General features: G+C 46.5%; 1 protein-coding gene across 1 annotated transcript in view; it reads right to left on the reverse strand.

The window, feature by feature from the left end:
• The window catches only part of CD99L2 (CD99 molecule like 2), a 96,657-nt gene that overhangs the window by 3,173 nt on the left and 70,650 nt on the right, over positions 1-22,834 (reverse strand). Inside the window, exons 6-8 of the mRNA XM_058534886.1 lie at positions 7,958-7,996; positions 7,333-7,452; positions 1,006-1,071 (exon numbers count right to left, since the gene is read on the reverse strand). Coding sequence (XP_058390869.1) covers positions 1,006-1,071; positions 7,333-7,452; positions 7,958-7,996 — 225 coding nt within the window. The remainder of the gene's footprint in view (positions 1-1,005; positions 1,072-7,332; positions 7,453-7,957; positions 7,997-22,834) is intronic.

A 22,834-nucleotide genomic window follows, 5' to 3' on the forward strand; every position in this document is an offset into this window, starting at 1 on the left:
ATCCGTAAAACAGGAATGCTCCGGATGGGGCTGCTGGGAGGCCTTTTTTAAATAAAGCGCACACTACCTGGCCTGCACTAGATGCTCCCACCATGGTGGCTAAGAGGCTTGACCGTTATCATGGTGATGGCTACTGCAGACTCGATTCACCCACAATTTACTGCAGGGCTCTCGAACCCACTCAGGGCAGCGCTGCCGGATACTCATCCTAAGCAACGGCATGGAGCACCTCACCCCCGATTACACACCTGCGGGGCCCCGGCCCTGCCGCTGCTGCATTTGGCTCCAGTCACAACATGTACCTGGTCCCCCCTCTCTCCCTGTCCGCACCCACTGCAGCCTGAAAGCCCCTCTAGATCTCGGCTGGTGAAAACCGGCCTGCTCCTCCTCCTCACAAAGCCCTGCTCAAGCGCCTCACTGGCATTCTGGGGCCACAGGGCAGATCTGCCTCAACAGGTTGGCCACTGCAGGCCGGCAGCCTGACCTTACATAGCCTCCAATTGCCAACGACTCCTAAACCCAGAAAGTGCTTGATGACTACGGAAGGGGGAGGCAGGGAGGGGCATGGACCCCAATATTGAGGTCTGTGTTTTAACCAAATTCCCTCCTGCCTTTGGCAACTTTCAAATCAAAAGGTTTCCCTGCAGCTCTGTCAGCATTCGTCTGAGCCGTGTCTAGTTTCCCTGACCGGGAGCAAAAGGGCCTGGGGCTCAGGCTCAGATGGATCAAGAGCAGAGGCTGAGCCCCGACAGGGCACAGAAGTCCTTGACACAGCCCCAGATGGCCCCGGTGCTGGCCCAGCATCGCTGGCGTCAGGAAGCTGGAGTCTGGCTGATCGGGGGCAGAGTGCTGGGACCCCTGGGCCCCTGCAGCGCCTTGCTCCAGCTGGAAATTCTAGAAACAGATACCTCTGTGCTTCCCTGCTTCCCTAGCACAGTTCTGCTCAGTGCTGGGCCCACCGACCAGGAGACCTTCAGCAAGGGACAGTGACCAAGAAGTCCTCACCTTGGGGTTCCTCGCACACAACGGCTTCCAGGTTCTCCCCCTTCATGTAGTCTGCATTGAGACCCTCTGCAAAGGGCAAAGGGCAGAGTTAGTGACTGACCCAGAACCAGAGGGCCCCGGCCATGATGGAGAACTGAGCAAGTCCTCCATTACAGTGAAAAGGCACAAGTCCCTGAACAATCTCTGACCCTGCCCTCCAGGCCGCCGGAACGTCCTTATTCAGGGGAAGACGCTGGCTGCAAATGTTCCTCCCCGGCCAGGGATTCTCAGCATCGTCCTCAGAAATGATGCCCGTGTGGCAAAGGTCCCTGACACCCCATCCCCATAGGACAGGTGCCATCATGCGTGAGACTGTGGGACAGAGAGCAGCTCCACCCAGCAGAGGGGACACCTGATGGCAGGGCTCGGGGCTCAGCACTACGGGCCTGATGGGCTGGCCCAGGGGCTGGGGAGGCAGAGAGCGAGCCAAGCACCGTGTGAGTGACTGATGGATGCAGGGCAGGGAGGTGCAGACAGCTGAATGGGGCTCACCGCGGAGATGCCACCAAAGCCTCCGCCAGCGCATGGCTTTTCTAGCGATACCTGGGGGAATGGCCAACCGGTTCCTCCAGGCAGCGGGGCCAAGTGCTGTCCCCGCCCAAGCGTGGAGGGCTCAGGGCCCACAGAGAGCTGCTCTGGTCTACTTAGTTATTTGCGCTTTCTCTCTACCTGCTTCCAAGAGAGACTTGGGGACTCTACAAAGCATCCTCTGCATGCCAGCACTCAAGCCACGGAGTGGCACCTGCTGGACGCAAGGGCCATCACTCAGGACTTGGAATGAACCCCACCCCTTATCCACCCCAACCCCTTATCATCCCTGGATAAGCCAGGGACTGGAAACGTTATCAGAGCCCTGGGCCTGGGGGAAAATTGGGCCATGGTTCTAACCAACCAACCAACTGAGCGGGCACCAGTGTAAGTCACTCCGCCATCCCTGGCTGCACTGAGGCTCCTCGCCTAGAAAAGTACACCCACCTGCCCTGGTGCTCACTGGGCTCAAGGTGGACACCACATGGGCCCAGATAAAATGCGGGTGCTGCTCACTGGTGGGTGTGGCCAGCCCCCATGCGGTGCAGCTGCTCACTGGTGGGTGTGGCCAGCCCCCATGCGGTGCAGGGTGGGGCAGGACAGAGACCCAGAGACCGCAGAAGCTGTTCCCAGCTGAGCCTCCTGGTCACAGCCCAACTGCCAACCTGACACGCGCTGGGCTGTCTCCCGCCTGTGGACAGCTCTCTGGTCAGCCCTCGGGGACGACCGCCAGTGGGCATCTGACTCCCAGACAGGGCCTTGCCCCCATCGCATGCAGCCCTGAACCCAGCCCCACGTGGCCTGGGGACAGAGGGTGTGGCAGGTGGCATCCTGGCACACGTATCAGGAAAAGCTGGAGATGGTTGTGGTCGCAGCCAAGTGGGTGAGCGGCAGGGAAAGGGAGGGGCGGAGTGGTGACAAGGAGCCAGGGCAGCAGGGTGGGGAGGGATGGATGATGAAGTGTCGAGGCCAAAGCAGAAGAGGAAGATGAGTTAAGTCAAAGCACGTCATTACCTTGACCTTCTGCTGCATCTGAAGGCAAGACACAAAGCTTAGGACCCTGGAGCAAGAACTCAGCCCCCAGCAACAAACCACCAGGCTTTCCATGAGACGCACTGGGAGCAGAGACTGGGAAGCAGAGGGTCCCCAAAGCCTAGGCCCCTTTGGTGGCAGCAGAGGCCAGAAGCCCCTGAGCACCACAGTGGAGACAGGAGAGCGGTTTCTGCTCTGCCCCCCGACTTCCACACACTCTGGGCAGAGGCTTGGCAGAAAGTGCAGGGATAGGAGGTCCCCACAAACATCCATGGGGCTCTTCCTGATTCCAGTCTGGCCTAGGTGCCAGGGACACGCCAGTGTATGAAGCACACACAGTCCCCCAGGGAGCCGACAGCCCAGAAGGTGATGGGGGGGCAGCAGTCACAGACATAAAACCAACACGCCCAATCCCGCCCCACGGGCCCCACGCCAGGCTGCGTGGCAGAGACATGTAGTCCCGCCCACAGGCTGGGAGAGTGCCCCAGGCCTGAAGAACGAGAGCAGCTAGGGGAGAGCGGACAGCGGAGAGGATGCTGGAGAGAGCAGGGCGCACTCAGGGAAGTGAGTATGGCTGCGGAGAAAGGCTTCTGGGGACAGGGGCCACGGGCAGGGAGGGGAAGGGATGTGCTTGGAGCCAAACCATGAAGGGCTTGGAATGCCCAGCTCAGGGGCTAGGCTGTGACCTGGAGGGTAGGGGTAGCATGGGAGGTGCAGGCTGAGCCATCCCTGTGCATTTTAAATAGGTCACTCTAGCTGCTCAGGGCAAGGAGAAGAATGGGGGAGACTGGGCAGGCTGGAGGCTGATAGAACCATCCAGATGGAGGACAAGGAGACCTGCCCTGGACAGGCAGGGGCCATGGCGGTGGTGAGAGAGAGGTGTTGCCCCAGGATCGGGAAACCAACTGATGTGAGGTGGGGGGATGGGAGGATCCAAGAGGACTGCTGGAATCCATGAGGGGAGGCCATGGGGACAGGAGGGGAGACAACTTACGAATTCCAGAGAGAAGGTTAATAGCACAGGGGGGTGGATACAGAAGCAATGGAGGTCTTTTTCAACTTTGGGGGACATTCCATACTCAGTTCCCTTTTGTGTAAACTGGGGCTGATGATAGTGCTTGCACGAGTGTGTCCAGCTAAAGGACTCGGGACCATGTGGCTTTAAAAATGACAATGAGGGTTGGCCTGGTGGCATAGTGGTTAAGTTCAGCATGCTCCGCTTTGGTGGCCTGGGGTTTGCCGGTTCGAATCCTGAGCGTGAACCTACACCACTCATTAGCCACGTTGCGCTGGTGACCCATATACAAAGTAGAGGAAGATTGGCACAGATGTTAGCTCAGGGCCAATCTTCCTCACCAAAAAAAAAAAAATAGGACAATGACATCATTGACACACTGAGTGGAAAGAACTGGGGGGCAGGGAGGCTGAAGGTCACAAGAGAGAAGGGGATTGAGGAACAGAGCAAGATTCCACAAGCAGGGGGCCATGGGGCCCAGGTCCCAGGTGGAGGGGCCACCGACAGAGGGCTGGCAGGTGTGGTGTGAAGGCTGCGGCAGAGGGCGAGCCCACCCTCACACTGAGCGGGGCTGGGGAGAAGCCCGCTGGCTCCCGCTCAGGGGTCTGTTGGGGCACAGGTGCTGTGAACTTCCTGGGAGCCATCATCGGCCCAATAAGCACGCTCGCCTCCCTGGCTTGAGCCACCCTGCCAGCAGGCTCACTCCCACTGCCCAGCCCAGCAAGACCCTCCCCTTGAAGCTGCCTCCCAGCGAGAGAGAGATCATGTCCATTTCCTCCAACCTTGTGGCCACATCGCTTTCAGCTGTCATCAACACCCCTCTTTTTGGTTTCTTCTCTCCCAAATAACATATAAATTGTTCAACTTGATATGCCAAGGCCTTCATGTTCTCCTGCTGTATTGGCTTTGTCTGCTAATTCAATTTGCAAAACCTCACACCTGTTTGTTTTAGGAAACACGTGCAAAATAACGTATTTGCATTTCGTCTGAGCACCCCCACAGAGACACAGACACAACTCTGACATCTACTTTGTGGTTTGGAAATCAACCCCCCGACCCTGTTCCTACTGACTGGCACCCCTTCCGGGTTCATGGCTTCCCGTCTGCCGTAAGTTCCTCAACAACGCTCTGAGCCTGCATTTCCTGGTCTACACACCAAGGGTGCCCTGCCTGCTGCGCCTGTCACCAACTAGGCGCCTGGAGAAACTCAAAGGTGGGTTTGGAAGCAATTAACTGTTTTTCCAAGTTGTTTCTTTTCCTTTTGTGTATTAAGGAGACGTAACCAGCAGCCCTCCTGAAACTGACCAAGCCTCACCACAAGAGCTACGCCCATGACCCATGCCTTATTTTTAATGCAAAGATCTCTCCAGGAAGAGCTTAGGCCTCATTATGTGGAAGCATGTTCTCCAACTGAGCCTGTGCAAGCAAACACCCGCCTCTCTCTTTGGAATATTCATTCCCCAACCAAATAAAAGTTCCTGCTTCCTTTTGTTCGGGGACTCCTCATGGCCTCCTATTTGCTGCAAATACACTTGACTTTGTGAGACAACTTCCACTGGTGTAGAGTCTTATTTAACTCACCAGGAGGCGAGCCCACTTGATTCGGTAACACACCTACCCTGCAGGGCTGCGGGACTCTGGGGCAGTGACACCCACAGGCACAGGTGGTGTCAGGTGGGTGGTGAGCGCACGAGGCCAGGCCTGGTTCTTGCTGTAGCTAGGGGCTCAGCTTTGACACACTTTCTCTTTACTGACCACGCCTTTTACAATCTCAAAACCATCCCTTGGCACGGGGGCTGTCCTGCTCAGCTATGCAGCAGCCATGTATTGGACAGCCGTGGACTGTACGCATCTCACCATTAGGGCAACGAGCTGTACGGGGGTGAATGGGGGCCCCCAAAGATATGTCCACGTCCTCACCCCTGGAACCTCTGGAAGTGACCTTACTTGGGAAAACACTCTTTGCAGATGTGATCAAGTTAAGGACCTTAAGATGAGATCATCCTGGATTAGGGTGGGTCCGAAATCCAATGACAAGTGTCCTCATAGGAAACAGAAGAGGAGAGACAGACACAGAGGAAAAGGCCATGTGAGGACAGAGCCAGAGACTGGGGTGATGCAGCCTTAAGCCAAGGGACACCTGGGGTCATCAGAAGCTGGAAGAGGCAAGGAAGGACCCTCTCCTGCAGCCTCCAGAAGGAATCAATCCTGCTGACATCTTGATCTTAGACTCTGGGTCCCAGAACTGGGAGGGAATCGATTTCTGTTGTTTTAAGACACTCAGTTTCTTTGCTTTTGAGCTGGGACAAGGGATAGCTCTAAGGACAATCCAGCCTCCAGTTCTGCATTCCTTCTGACTCTTCCCTGTTCACACCACTCTAGAGCCAAGCTTCTGGATCCATGGTAGGTTGATACAATCTTAAGCAGGGCAACCATATACAGTTGCGCAGGTTACACACTGAGATGTGAACAGTGCCCCTGGAGTACCGCGGTGCACAGCCTGTGCAGCTGTATGTGGTGACCCTGGTCAAGAATGTTGTACAAGAGTAAAAGAAGCAAATATGATGGCCAGATGAAGAAATAGTTGGAGACTTCAGCAATACCCACATTCAAAGCATTCTGGGACCCAGGTTAGTTTTCTGGGAAGCTCAGCTCCAGGCTAGAATTAAGGGCAGAGGCCCAGAGCAAGGGTAGGGGAAGGCTCACAGGGGATGCTCCTAAGCTTCAGGAAAGAAGAAAACTATGGCTGAGTCAGGATCTGTCACTTGAACTAAAAATCGCCAGTCTTAAACTAGAGCCACTCCCTCAGCAAACAGCAACATATCAATGCTGTGCTTATAAAACCAACAAGTGTACTCTTCTTGTTCTCTCTCAATGGCACCCTCAAAGGGCTCCCTGACATGGGGTACCTGTGGGCTCCCAAGCCAGGATTCCATCTGTAAATATTCAATTTACCCACAACTTACAGACTCCCACATACAGCCTAACATGAAAGTGACCTATCTTTTACAAATCCAGCCTGTAAGGCAGAGGACACAAACCACACTTGATTCTTTCTCTGATATCCCTACTCCTTGAAAACAATTCATGATTCCACACATTTTAAGATTTTCTGGCTCATAGGGGTTAGAACAGAGGCACCCAGGCAGCGACTTCTTGCGATCTGAGGGGGGTTGCCAGAACAATAGGAGCGCTGGCTTGCCCAACAGTGCTGCCTGCCAGGTTGTAGAGATCCCGGAGCCTGCTGCCCTCGGCTCCTGGGGAATCCGGCTGCCTGGGAGGGAGCTGTTGACCCAGAGCCTCCAAAGGCCCCAAATCCCCTTGGGTGAGAGCCGAGGCCATACAGAAATCCCAGGGTCCCATTGTCACGGGGCTCTGCCCCCACAGATGTGCAGCTTCTGGGACTTCCTGGAGACCTTGAAGTTCAAGGTTGTTGAGTCCAGCCCCATCCTCTCTTCCAGGCCAGTTTACGCTTCAGTTCTGCCTGAATCTGTCCCCAGGGATTTCCAAGAGTGCAACTCCATCCCCACCTCACCCCGGGAAGTCGGCTCGGGGTTGGCCTCAGGCAGGCTGTGGAAGGGACTTGCGTCTCCACTCACTCACGTTTCTGCCCCTTTCCCTCAAAAGCCCTTGCACGTTTGTTCCCGTGCAGGAGCGGGGGGATGAAACCACTTTGGACACAGCCACAGCAGCTGCAGGGCAGATCCACTTACGCTGAATGCTGAAGCAGAACTTCTTCTGCTGGTAGGAGATGTAGCTGGAGACAGCGCCAATGAGGGCCATGGCCAGAGCACTGGCCACTCCGGCGATGGTGCCAGTCTCTGCAGACATTCCTGAGCAAAAGAGAGGGCAGGAGAAATCAGGAGAGGTGGAGTCAAGCCAATAGCACCACAAGGATCGGCTCAGACACCTGGTTCATCTTCTAGCCACCAAGCCAAGCTTGTTCAAATGCCCATGACCCCCAGGCCAGTGTGAGAGGGCTGTGCCACTTAGATCTAAGGTATTAAAATGACACAGTGCCCTCTTGGATTTGCCAAGTGCTTCTCATCTTCCGTAAGAATTTCCACTTTGAGAAGCTTGAAAGGAGGACATGGAAATGGTGCAGTCCCTCTTTAACTGAGGGTCTCACGCCAGCAAGCTTCACATGGGGCCACCTCCCCAGGGACCCAGATTTTCACGCTTAATTCCTGTAAATGACTGCATCCCTCTGCTGTTGGCCTCATGCTTCTCTACCAGAAACATTCAGGGGAAGGTCGGGAAGGCCAACTCTGAGACGAGAGTGGGCCAGCACTATTTCTCCTTGTGGTTTACAACAGAAACCCCGGGACTCAAACCCACCAGATTCAGAGTCGTCATTGCTGCCATACGCGCCGTCACCTGGAGAAAGGACAAAAGCACTTAGTGTCTGCTGTGACCCCGTGACCAGCCAGCTTGCGGTCAGGGAGAGCCCCTCGCTGACCCTTCTGATCCCCCCTCTGCCACAGGCCCCAGCCAGGAAATCTCCTGTGGGTTTCTACCCAACTGTAGCAAGACCTGCTTCCTTATGCCTGTCACCTGCAAAGTCCAGGATGCCAGGTGGAACTTTCTATTTTCAAAATGATAGCGAGTGCGCACTGGGCATTTGTTAGCTCCCGGCTCTTGACGCACAGTACTCCACTGAAGCCCTCTGCAGCGCAGCAGGGCAGGCGCCCCGAGCCTCCCTGTTAGAGTGCAGGGAGCGGAGGCTCGCAGGGGAGGGACTTGCCGCCAGGTGGCGGAGTCAGGCCTTGCCGGGTGAGCCTGACTCTGACTGACAACACTATGTGTGTCCCCTGTAAGAAGTATTTCTTCTTTATCTGCTTATACAAACATGCTCATGTAAAACGGTTTAAAAAAACGATGAAAGACTGGCATAAAAATAATTCATAATCCCAGCACCCAGAGAGATTTACAGTTAACATTTCAGTTTCCTTTCCTCCTGTGCCTAGTGCTTTATATGCATTTCTTCAAATCCAGATGTTCACGTAACTTAGGTACATCCACGGCACCCTTACGATATACTATAGGATTATGTGACAATCAAGAGTTTTTAAGGCCTTCTACATCTAGCTTGGCATATAATTTGAGTTGTTCTTGGAACATAAACAAACACAGGCTGACAAGCCCTTATCCAGTATTTTGAAATTCATAAGGCTCTGAAATATCACAGAGATGAAGAACAGACTAGCATTTGACAGGGTTCTGGGAGGGTGGAGAGGAAGGGACCGGCTGCGATTATAAGAGGAAAACAGGCAGGATCCTCATGGTGGTGGAAGTGTTCTTTATCCTGACTGTGGCGGTGCTCACATGAATCCACCCACGCAGTAACATTTCATAGAAAACACACACACACACTTCCCCAGACTGCAGCTCCCTGACAAGCAACTGGGGGGTCCAGTTCAGGAGAGTAAGTAGCCTTGAGCACTCCCTCCACGTCACCCTCTTCTTCTCAGGGCATAATGCTCATTAATGAAGGGAGACTGTGTTCCCAGAGCCCAGGGTTCTTAGCAGCAACTGTCCTGGAATGTTGCAGGCAATGAACTCTGGCACTTCCCTCACCAATCAAAGAGTCTTGGGGGATGCAGTTTCACGGATTGTAACAAATGTCCCCCTCTCTGGTTGGGGTATTGGTAATGGGGGAGGACGCAGGAGCGTGGGGGCGGGGGGCATATGGGAAGGGAACTCTATACATTCTGCTCAATTTTGCTGTGAACCTAAAACTGCTCTAAAAAATAAAGTCTATTCGTGGGAGTGGGGGGCAATGAGGTTTGTTATGTTCCCACCTGGGGCTGAATCCTTGAGATAAGTGCATTTTATAAAGATCCCTGATTGGATAGGAATGGTTATTATAAAACAAGGAGCACCGACATTTAAAAAACACCATTACTGCTGTTGCAGAAAGCCTAGGAGAAAGGAGGACAGGAGTCACCCTGTGCATTAACACATCAGCAGCGAGGTCACTTGTGAGGACTTGGAGTCCGCCTGTGCTGAAGGTGGCCATTGTCAAGGGTAGGGGCAAGCCCCTCACAGGTGTCCTCTGCTGATGTTCATGTCACTAGATTTCTAGTTGAATTGGAATTGAATCAACTAGATCTGTGGGCAATTCAACCTACTATTTCCTTCACCTCGAGGTGGAATGAAGCTGAGTGTCCCCAAGTCTCTCTCTCCTTGTCAAAACCTGATCAGTCTCACAATCTGTATGACCTCGAGCTACAAGGGTGTTCTGTGAAATACAAACAGGACAGCCCCCTGCCTACTGTCTCTCCCAGGCACACGGAGAGAAAGTCTGGCCCTTCCCCAGGCTGTCAAAAAGGCGCAAAAGCTCAATACTTCAAGTCTCTAGGAATTCCTGACTATCTGACCGTCTGTGATGTAGAAAAGCATTATCCTAAGAGGATGACAAAAAAATGTTATTCCTCTTCAAAAAGAAAGTGATCCCATTCTGTGGGCAACTCATTGCTCAGATGGGTATGTGAGCTGAAAATATTGTGAGGCTAAAGAATAACTGGAAAATAAAACTAAAAACTCAGTCATTCTAGATCCTTCCGTCCCTTCTGGTGCATGAATCTAAACTGAAGTCAGCCACACAGGCTTGCCATTGGAGTTAGCCAAGCCAGTGTCATTGCTTCAATCCTTGTTTGGCTACCAAGCTCTGTTCACTTCCTCTGAGCATAGGCTGAACCCAGTTCCTTTACAAAATGCATGCCATGCAAAAGATGGTATTGGGACAGCTGATGAAACACTGGCATAAAATGAATTTATCCAATCCAATACCATCTGTGGAAGGAAGATCCCAATAAATAGAAAACAGAAGAAGCCATAAAAGCACTATAAGAAAACAACATTTATATTGTCTTGGGGGAAGGGATGACTTTCTAACCATGACCCTGAAGCCAGAAACCCGGAATGGAAAAGACCATATCAAGAGTAAAAACTTCAGTACTTAAAGCACAAACAATAAAAGAAAAAAAATGGATAAATTAGATTTCATCACAATTAAAAACTTTTGTTCTTCAAAGGACATCACCCAGAAAGTAGAAAGACAACCCATAGAACAGGAGAAAACATTTGTAAATTGTGTATCTGATAAGGGACTAGTATTGAGAATATATAAAGAACTTCTATAAGACTATAATAAAAAGGCAAATAATTCAATTTTAAAATGAACACATGACATGAATAGACACTTCTCCAAAGAGATATACAAATGGCCAATAAGCAATGAAAAGATGCTTAACATCATTAGTCATTAGGGAAATGCAAATCAATCCCACAATGAGATCCCACTTCACGCACATTAGGATGGCTATAATCCAAAAAAGGTAAATAAGTGTTGGCAAGGATGTGAAGAAATTGGGCTTAATAATCCCTAATATAAAAGGAGCCCTCACAAATCAATGAGAAAAGATACAGAATAGAAAAGTGGGCAATGGGCATGAACAGGCAATTCACACAATATATTTAAAAAGTGTCAAATAAGACAGAGGTGAAAAGTGTTTCACCTCTCTTGGATTCAAAGAAATGCAAATTTAAACAGGGTAGCATTTTGCACTTCTCAAATCTGCAAAGATACAAAACTATAAAAATACAACATGCCAGAATTTATGGGATATAGCAAAAGCGGTTCTAAGAGGGAAGTTTACAGCAATACAGGCCTATCTCAACAAACGAGAAAAATCTCAAATAAAGAATCTAACAATGCACCTAAAGGAACTGGAAAAAGAAGAACAAACAAAGCCCCAAATCAGCAGAAGAAGGGAAATAATAAAAATCAGAGCAGAAATAAATGAAATAGAGACCAAAAAAACAATAGAAAAAATTAATAAAACCAAGAGCTGGTTCTTTGAAAAGATCAACAAAATTGACAAACCTTTAGCTAGACTCACCAAGAAAAAAAGAGAGAAGGCTCAAATAAGTAAAATCAGAAATGAAAGAGGAGAAATTACAACAGACACCTCAGAAATACAAAAGATTATAAGAGAATACTATGAAAAGCTATATGGCAACCAATTCGACAATCTGGAAGAAATGGATAAATTCTTAGAATCATACAACCTTTCAAAACTGGATCAAGAAGAAGTAGAGAATTTCAATAGACCAATCACCAGTAAGGAGATCGAAACAGTAATCAAAAACCTCCCCCAAAATAAAAGTCCAGGACCAGATGGTTTCCCTGGTGAATTCTACCAAACATTCAAAGAAGACTTAATACCTATCCTTCTCAAACTCTTCCAAAAAATTGAGGAGGGGGGGAAGCTCCCTAACTCATTCTATGAAGCCGACATTACCCTGATACCAAAACCAGACAAAGGACAACACAAAAAAAAGAAAATTACAGGCCAATATCACTGATGAACATCGATGCAAAAATCCTCAACAAAATACTAGCAAATCGCATACAATAATACGTTAAAAAGATTATACATCATGATCAAGTGGGATTTATTCCAGGTATGCAGGGATGGTTTAACATTTGCAAATCAATCAACGTGATACACCACATTAATAAAATGAAGAATAAAAATCACATGATCATCTCAATAGATGCAGAGAAAGCATTTGACAAGATACAGTATCCATTTATGATAAAAACTTGGAATAAAATGGGTATAGAAGGAAAGTACCTCAACATAATAAAGACCATATATGAGAAACCCACAGCTAATATCATCCTCAATGGTGAAAAACTGAAAGCTATCCCTCTAAGAACAGGAACCAGACAACGATACCCACCCTAACCACTCCTATTTAACATATTACTGGAAGTCCTAGCCAGAGCAATCAGGAAAGAGAAAGAAAGAAAAGGGATCCAAATTGGAAAGGAAGAAGTGAAACTGTCACTATTTGCAGATGACATGATTTTATATATAGAAAACCCTAAAGAATCCACCGGAAAACTTTTAGAAGTAATAAACGAATATGGTAAAGTTGCAGGATACAAAATCAACATACAGAAATCAGTTGCATTTCTATACACTAACAACGAAGTAGCAGAAAGAGAAATTAAGAATACAATCCCATTTACAATTGCAACAAAAAGAATAAAATACCTAGGAATAAACTTAACCAAAGAGGTGAAAGATCTGTACACTGAAAACTATAAAACATTGCTAAAAGAAATTGAAGACGACACAAAGAAATGGAAAGATATTCTGTGCTCTTGTATTGGAAGAATTAACGTAGTTAAGATGTCCATACTTCCTAAAGCCATCTATAGATTCAATGCAATCCCTATCAAAGTTCCAACAACATTTTTCACAGAAATAGAATCAAGAATCCTAAAATTTATATGGAACAACAAAAGACCCCGAAGAGGTAAAGGAATCCTGAGAAAAAAGAACAAAGCTGGAGGTATCACACTCCCTGATTTCAAAATATACTATAAAGCTATAGTAACCAAAACAGCATGGTACTGGCACAAAAACAGACACACAGATCAATGGAATAGAATTGAAAGCCCAGAAATAAACCCACACATCTACGGACAGCTAATCTTTGACAAAGGAGCCAAGAACATACAATGGAGAAAAGAAAGTCTCTTCAACAAATGGTGTTGGGAAAACTGGATAGCCACATGCAAAAAAATGAAAGTAGACCCCTACCTTACACCATACACAAAAATTAACTCCAAGTGGATTAAAGACTTGAATGTAAGACCTGAAACTATGAAACTTCTAGAAAAAAACATAGGCAGTATGCTCTTCGACATCGGTCTTAGCAACATATTTTCAAGCACCATGTCTGACCGGGCAAGAGAAACAAAAAAAAAATAAATAAACAAACGGGACTACATCAAACTAAAAAGCTTCTGCACAGCAAAGGAAACCATCAACAAAATGAAAAGACAACCTAACAATTGGGAGAAGATATTTGCAAACTATACATCTGATAAGGGCTTAATCTCCAAAATATATAAAGAACTCATGCATCTCAACAACAAAAAAACTACCAACCTAATTAAAAAATGTGTAAAGGACCTGAACAGACATTTCTCCAAAGAAGATATACAGATGGCCAACAGGCACATGAAAAGATGTTCAAAATCATTAACTATCAGGGAAATGCAAATCAAAACTACAATAAGATATCACTTCACGCCTGTCAGAATGGCTATAATTAACAAGACAGGCAACAACAAGTGTTGGAGAGGATGTAGAGAGAAGGGAACTCTCATACACTGCTGGTGGGAGTGCAAACTGGTGCAGCCACTATGGAAAACAGTATGGAGATTCCTCAAAAAATCAAGGATAGAACTACCATATGATCCAGCTATTCCACTGCTGGGTATTTATCCAAAGATCTTGAAAACACCAATGCATAAAGATACACGCACCCCTCTGTTCATTGCAGCATTATTCACAATAGCCAAGACTTGGAAGCAACCTAAGTGCCCAACAAGGGACGAATGGATAAAGAAGGTGTGGCATATATACACAATGGAATACTACTCAGCCATAAGAAAGGATGAAATCCAGCCATTAGTGACAACATGGATGGACATTGAGGGTATTATGCAAAGTGAGATAAGTCAAAGGGAGAAGGTCAAATACCGTATGATTTCCTTCATTAAGTAGTAGATAATAACATCAATAAACAAACAGATAGAGACAGAGATTGGTTTGGTGGTTACCATTGTGGAAGGGGGAAGGGAGGAGGGCGAAAGGGATAATTCAGCACATGTGTGTGCTGATGGGTTGTAATTAGTATTTGGATGGTGAACACGATGTAATCTATGCAGAAATAGAAGTATAATGATGTACACCTGAAATTTATACAATGTTATAAACCAATGTTACTGCAATAAACAAAAAATTAAAAAAAAAAAAACTATAATACCCAGCGGAGGTGAGGGTATGAGCAAACAGGCCCCTGTCTGCTTGCCGGCGGCGGGAATGGATGCTGGTACTATGATCTTAATGGCGTCCCATTTGGCAGTACACTTGAAGAGTCGCCTCTTTAAAACTTTACACCGCCTGTGACCCAGCAATTCAGCTTCTAGGAATTTATCTGACAATGAAAGTTTTGTATATTTGGCTATGAGGATATTCATCACAGTATTGTGTCTAGTAGTAAAAAGCTGGAAGAAAAAAACCTCTGTACAAAAATAGGTACTGGTTAAATAAATTATGGTATAACAATATTATGCAGTCACTGACATGATGTTTTAGAGCACTCTTGAATGACAGAGAAATATATTCAGGGTATTAGTGAATCAAAAACTATCTAAAAAGGTAGCATGATCCCATTTTATAAAAATCAACACAAATATTTACAAACGTATACTTATGCATAGAAAAAGTATTGCAAGCATATATTCTGAAGTATTCCTGATGATCCTTCCTAGATGGTGAAACAATAAACAAGTATTTTTCATATAATTTTTAAAAAATCCTTAAAATATGCAAGCCCCAAGCAAATCTCTCCTATTTCCCCACAACTGGAGAGAGAGCTCGAAGAGGTTCTTTCACAGATCATTACAGGATCTTCGTTTCCAAGGACAGCACGTTCCGTATCCCCACCTGCCTTCTGAGTTCACAGTGATATTACGTACCACCAAGATTGGAGTAGCTCTCTACTGTACTAGAAATGCCCCAGTACAGCGTATCTCTTACTGTGATTTGCTTTGAGTATAGAAATCTATACACATAGCTAGCTATATGGAATGTCCAGCTCTAGGGACCACCGTCATAGCAATAGCAACTGCCATAGCTACAGGGACGGCCATTGTAGCTATAGGGACCCCTGAAACTATAGTGCCTGCCAGAGCTATAGCAACCGCTGTAGCTATAGCAAGCCCCACAGCTATAGGGACCGAGAGCTGTAGCACCCACCGTAGCTAGGAGGACTCCTATACTATAGCCACCACGGCAGAACAGGAGGCTTTGCCTCAGTGAGGAAGTCATAAACAAGCCCTGTAGTCAAAACAAGTGTTATACACTCAGCATCTTCAAATACAAATGACAACAATGCACACACATGTACACACACGTCAGGCTTGAGTCCCACACAGCCACATACCTGAGAGGCAGGGATCCAAGGCACGTATTTGCCCTTCTCTGACAACAGCACAACCCTGGGCTCACAGTGAGTGCCTGACACATCTGATTTGCCAAGGGCATGGAGAGTCACGTAACACTGGGAAGATTCTATCTAGAACTGCTAGGAGGGATAGCCAAGTATTTAAGGACTTTTAGTAAGTATTCTAGACTTCCAATAGCTCCAACTAGGAACTTTAGATTTTTAAAAAATTTTCATCATAAAAAAAGTGGCAGCAGAACTGCAAAATAAAAAAATTTTAAATTTAAAAAAAAATGAATAAACGAAGAGGGAAAAAGACTATCTTCAAATGACGCATGGTTACAAAGTCAAATGAAACTGAAAAAATCGGCCAGAACACGGCTGCCTAGGCTAACCACTGGGGATGCCATTCTTCACTGTTCCAGAAAGTCTCCAAGGCCCGGATCTCCTCCATCCCCACCTCAGGGATGAGAACACTCACCCTCTAGATAACATGACAGATGCCCTGTCCCAATCTGACACAGAGCCCTGCAACTCCACCTTCCTATATCACGCTCCGAAGATACCAAAGAGGTTATCTTGGAGAACACCTGTGTTCACGCTGCACTCCTGAGTGTGTGGGCCTGTGTGTGCATGCACATGTGCACATGTGTATGTGTATTGGGGGCAGGGGCTCTGAGGGAGAACATGGGTCTCTTCACATCCTAGAACACTAGAACCAGAGAGCTGTTCCTCTCATCTGAAACATCCTATTTCTTCACATTATGAAAGCTGAAAAAAATATGGACACAGGCCCAAAGGAGTAGTTAGTCATACAGACAAAAGATCTAGAAAGGGCTGTTCAGAGGGAATCAGGGCTGTCTGGGGGCAAATCTCTAACTTTTTATCTCCTGCTGCAAGGCCCCCAGTTGGCTCACTGCACCCACAGCTGGGCAGACCACCTATGGGACTTGGTGGTCACCAAGTAGCCAGTGGACGTCTGATGGGTTTTAGCCAACATTTCTAGGGTAAGCCCTTCCACTTAAGCTCTTTTGCCATGATTATGTTCCCATCGAAACCCAATTCCCTGTTACATGAGATTAACTTGATGGCTTGTAAGGGATCATGGGAGGGCCCAGATACTTCGAGATAGTGATTGTAAATACAGTAAAAATGGAAGAGAAATGTTTTCTTCAAGGATACAATAGGGAGACTGCATAAACAAAATGTGCTATATCTATACAATGGAATGCTATTCAGCCTTAGAAAGGAAGGAAATTCTGACACATGCTATAACATGGATGAACCTTGAAAACATTATGCTAAGTGAAAAAAGCCAGACACAAAAGGACAAATACTGTATGGTTCCACCTATATGAAGTACCTGAAGTAGTCAAATTCATAGCGACAGAAAGCAGAATACTGGCTATTAGAGACTGCAGGGAGGGGAGAATGGGGCACAATTGCTTAATGGGGACAGAGTTTCAGTTTGGAAAAGTTCTGGAGATGGATGACGGTGATGGTTGCACAATATTGTAAATGTATTTAATGCCACTGAATTGAACACTTAAAAATAGTTAAAATGGTAAATTTTATGTTATGTTTATTTTACCACAATAAAAAAAATTTTAAAACAACAGTAAGGAAACCTGAGGGCTCGAAGACTCCAGAAGACTGGAGGTTCCAGACAGGGAGCAAGCACAGAGGCCTAAGTAAGGCTTCCCACGTGTGGTATTATAAGAGAAACAAATGCAATGAAAATTCGAAGGCAGGCAGCAGTCTGCTGAGTCTAGGCCCCTGCGAGGCAAGTGGGAGAGCCAAGGAGGCTGTCTATGAAAAGGCCCGGGAGGCAATCAAAGACAGAGGCTCCCGCAGGTCCCCCCTGGGGACCACAAGGTTGCATGCAGAGGGAAATAGCACTTGAAGTTACAGTCAACTGACCACAGCCCATAACATCTTGTCCTAACATCTTCTCAGTTAACCCTGGGAACTAAAGGCGATGGTGTTTATGCTTCATACTTGGGGACGTCTTAAGACAGCTGACATGTGTGACCCAGACACGTCTGGAGGAGAGTGTTTCTCTTTAGAAGTACAGGTTTTGATTCTTGCCTCAGTTTTTAAGAACTACGTGCTTTTGGCCTTAGAAATTGCCATCTGGCAGTAAGAAGGTGCTCAATTTAATTCTAACATCAAATTTTCTTTTCTGACTAAAAAAATGACGTGGTATTTTCTGCCCCGTGAGCCCACAGTAGTTACAAACAAGCAGCATATCCTGCAGGGAATCCAGCGTGGAGGCCGCAGGTCCGGCGGCCGGAGGTGGCAGCTGGAAGAAAGGCGTCAGCACAGTGAGGCAGAGCGAGTCAGACCTCTAGCGCTCCAGGGCGAAGTACCAGGCGGCGCTCCTCTCTTTACGAGGTTATTCACAATGCAGGGAGGGTTTGCACTTGAAGCAAAAGAAAGGCCCTCCCTGAAGACACCCATCCCCTACCATCCAAGCCTCCAAGGACTGCCACTTGAAAGAGCTGGTCACCAAAATGCTGGCTCTGAGCAGACCCAGAAGTTCAAGAAGGGCCAGCGAGAACAAGCAGGGGTAAAACAGCCAGTCAGAGCGAGGACTAGCGACTGTCCCTGAACGGTCTTTAAGGAAGGCAGAAGGCAGACTCACGTGGGAAGGCTGTCACCTTGGGGAGGGGAAAGCAGCAGCAAATGGCCTGTCCCTTGATGCCCCACCCCGACCCACTCTCTCCCTCCAGCCCAGCCCCTCCTCTCTCATCCCCATTTAATTCCTTGGGTCAACTTATCAGAGTTTTCTGACCAACACGCCAGTGGGAGTGATCTGGGGGTGCTAATGACACTCCTCCTGCCCTCCAGATCCTTTACCAATGGAGAACAGTTGCAAGGGGCCAGAGGAAGATCATGTAAGGTATTCACTTTATGAATAGGCTAGACAAGTCCCTCAGCACCCTCAAGGTAAGGGCTTCTCTGCACTGTCAGAGGACATGGCCTGAGGCCAGATGGAAGCTTCCTGCTATTTCTCCTCTCCCCAAAACACCTTGGAGCTCACCTAGGGGAAAGCTGGGTTTACAGAGCAGATCACAGAGTTCACAAACTATGAGTATACACTTACCCAGCAAGCTATATGGAGGGCCCTGGGCTCCCTCACCCCCTCCAGGGTCCAGCAGAAAATATTTCATGCCATGACTCCATCACTAATGTGGCCCAGAGGGTTATCAGCCTAGCCAATCAAATGTGTCACTCTACCCTTCATGGGGAGGTGTGTACGAGAGGGCAGAGAGCCAGATGTTTGTGCCATCCTAGTCCCCCTCATTTCAGCAAACTATTACTGGGGGTGTCAGGGATACACAAGGAAAAAGATGTCTGCTTCCAGGAAGCCAAATCTAGCAGGAGTGAAAAAGATAACCGTGACTCGGTGTGATTCAGTATGATACGTGCTATCCTGTACCAGCAGGATGACGGAGGTTCCGGAGAACCCAGAGGCAGGAGATGGGTGTTGTGCAGCAGTGCCAAGCTGGGGTAGGGGGAAGAGGGCCCCAGAGGGCGAGCCCCCAGAGAGGAGGTGATCTTTGAGGTGTCACTTAAGGGATGAGTAGCCTAGCACTCTGGAAAATGAGAAGGGATTCATCTGGCGGAAAAGCATTTTAGACAGAGAAACAGCATATGAAGGCACAAAGATATGCACCTACCAGTCCACTTGCATGCTTGGAGGTGAAAGGAACCTGGTGGTCTAGGGCAGAAAGATACGTCAGCAGGCTAAGGGGCTGGAACTTACCTTGTAGGCAGTGGGGAGCCAAAGAGACTTTCATTTGTTTCTTAAAAAATTTTTTCCCACCATTAAGAAAAATTTCAAACATTCAAAAAAGTTGAAAACACTGTACAGTGAAAACTCCTATACTCACCACCCTGATTCTATCATTAACACTGTGCATTATTTGCTTTATCATATGTCCATCCATTCACCAATCTTTCTTATTTTTGTGATGCATTTCAAAGTAAGGGTCAGACATCAGTACACTTCACCCCTAAACATATTACCTAGAGTTTCACATTTGTTTATGACTGCTTTTCTGAGGTAAAATTTACATATAATATACAAATCTCACGTATATCATTTGATAAGTTTTGGCAGATGCATACACATGTGAGACCCATACCTCCACCAAGATATAGAATGTTACCATCACCCCAGAAAGTTCTCAAATGCCCCTGCCCACATCCCAACCCCAGCAGGCACAGGTCTCATCTCCAAAATTATAGATCAGTTTTGCAAGTATTAGAACTTCATATGATTGGGCTCATCTAGTATGTACTCTTTGTTCGTTGGCTTCTTTCACTCAGTGTAATGTTTTTGGCAATTATCCAGGTTTCTATGTGTATCCGTAATTCATCCCATCGTATGAATATATAAATATATCACAATTTGTCTATCCTTTCTCCTATTGATACTTGGGCTGCTCCCAGATTTTATTTTGCTATTATAAATAAAGCTGCTATAAGCATTCTTTTACAAATCTTTTTTGGACATACGCTCTCATTTCTCTTGAATAGGAGTGAAATTACCAGGTCACTGGGTAGGTCTACATTCAGTCTTATAAGAAACTTTACACTCCCACCAACAATGTATGAGAGTTTCAGTTGCTCCACATCCCAACCAACATTTGGTATTGTCAGTCTTTCTAATCTTAGCCATTCTGGTGGGTGTGTTGTGGTATCTCATTGTGGTTTTAATTTGTATTTCCCCAGTGAAGAATGATTTTGAGTATCTTCACATAACTTCCTTTATGAAGTATCTGTTCAAATCTTATGCTCGTTTTTAAATTGGGCTGTCGTTTCATTATTACACAATAGTTTTAAACAGAGGACTGACAAATCAGTTTCATGTTCCTGATGGCTCCCATTGGCAGCTGCATGGAAGACAAACTGTTGCCAGGAGACCAGTTAAGAGGTTCAGGTAATGACCCATGGGGAAGTGATATGGGCCTAGGCCTGAGGGGAGGCAAAGAGAAAGAATTTTCCAGATTCAAAAGATACTAGGGGAGAGGATTTCTGGCATGAGGGAGTGAGGAAGTCAACAAACGCTCTCCTCAAAAAGTAACTATAACCCTGGACAATCAAAGACAGTCATTTCAGGAAACAGATTTAGTTCCAGTGAGAACATCTGGAGTGTATGGCCTTTTTGCCCAGGGTTGCTCTCATTCCCCCTTCCCCCAAGTCTTTCAGCAGGGGTGCACAGGCCACAAAAACCAGCAACCACACTGCAGCTGCCAAAGTGGACCCATGTTGACTTGGAGCATTGTCAGTTAATGTGGCAATCTCAGTGGCAAGTGAACAGGGAGAGCCAAGAGCTCCTTTAGCCTGAGCAAGCCACCAACCAATCAACTAGCCAGGGACTTAACAGAGAGGTGGGGAAGTGAGACAACCATAGGGAGCTTGATAAACTCTCCACATAGGATTGGTCGCCCTCAAGTTGAGCACATGCCCAGCAGAGACAGTCTGGTATTGGCTGAAGGTCAGCCACAGAGATCAATGGAGCAGAGTCCAGAAACAAACTCTTACACTTACGGTCAATTGATTTTCACCAGAGGAGCCAAGACAATTCAATGGAGAAAGGATAATCTTGTCACCAAGTGGTGCCAGGACAATTGGATATCCACATGCAAAAGAATAAAGTTGGATCCCTATCTCATACCATATACAGATCGATTCAAAATGGAGCAAAAGCCTAAATGAAAAAGCTAAAACTATAAAACTCTTAGAAGAAGACATAAGAAAAAAAATCTTCATGATCATGGTTGTTCTTAAACACTGAAGCATGATCCATAAAAGAAAAAATTGATAAATTGAACTTTATAAAAATAAATATTTTTATTTGTCAACACTATTAAGAAAAGGAAAAGACAAGGCACAGACTGGGAGAAAATATTTGCAAAATCATATACCTGATAAAGGGCTTGTATCCAGATTATAAAGAATGCATAAAATCAAACAATTGAATTTTTTAAATGGGCAAAAAATTTGAACAGATTTTACCAAAGAAGAATATAAAAAGAAAATATAAAAAGATGCTCACCATCACTTCTCATTAGGGAAATACAAATAAAGAAATAATTAGATACCCCTATATACCTATTAGAAAGTTTAAAACCCAAAAAAGCTGACAATACAATTGCTGATAAAGATATGAAGCAACAGGAACTCTCATTCATTGCTTGTGGTAAAGCAAAATGGTACAGCCATTTGAGAAGACAGCTGGGCAGTGTACTGTAAAGTTAAACATAGAATTACCATATGACTCAGCAACCATACGCCTAGGTATTTACCCAAGTAAACTGAAAACTTATGTCTGCACAAAAACCTGTATGTAAATGTTTATAGCAGCTTTATTCATAATCATTAAAAACTGGACACAACCAAGATGTCCTTCAGTAGGTGAATGGGTAAACAATCTGTGGTACATCCAATGGAATGTGACTCAGCGCTAAAAAGAAAGCAGCTCTCAAGCCATGAAAAGACATGGAAGAAGCTTAAGTGCATATTAGTAAGTGAAAGAAGCCAATCTGAAAAGGCTACCTACTGTATGATTCCAACTATATGAACATTCTGGAAAAGGCAAACGATGGAGACGGTAGAAAGAGCAGTGGTTGCACTAACAGAAAATAGGTTAGGTTAGCGTTGAGGAAGGGGAGAGTGGCTGAGTACTGAAGAGTACTTCTATGGTGACAAAACTGTTCTGTATGGTACTTGGGTGGTGGAGATATGACTACACGCATTTGTAAAAACCCATACAGCTGTATATCACAAAGAGTGAACTTTCACGTATGCAAGCAAAAGAACAAAACAAAACATCAACTAGGTGGGTGGGGGATCCCAGGATGGAACGCAGACTGTGACAAATAAATCTAACTACATTATACATGCATGACATAACTGTACTGAATGGATGAGGAGGGATAAAGGAACTGACCCAAGTAACTCTGAAAAACGTTGTAAACTGTAAGGTAAAGACAAAAGAAACTAAACATAAACACTGGACTCTAGTTGATGAAGTTGTTTCTCACAGGGGTACAGGTTAACAATTCTGATAGTGTTATACATGTATACCAGAATTGAGCATGCAAGCAAATGGTTGGTGGATGGTAGGTTTCTCACTGTCAGGGAGGGAAGTTACAGATAAGCAAGAAA

This window comes from Diceros bicornis, chromosome X, assembly GCF_020826845.1.
Source record: "Diceros bicornis minor isolate mBicDic1 chromosome X, mDicBic1.mat.cur, whole genome shotgun sequence".
Taxonomy (NCBI): domain Eukaryota; kingdom Metazoa; phylum Chordata; class Mammalia; order Perissodactyla; family Rhinocerotidae; genus Diceros; species Diceros bicornis.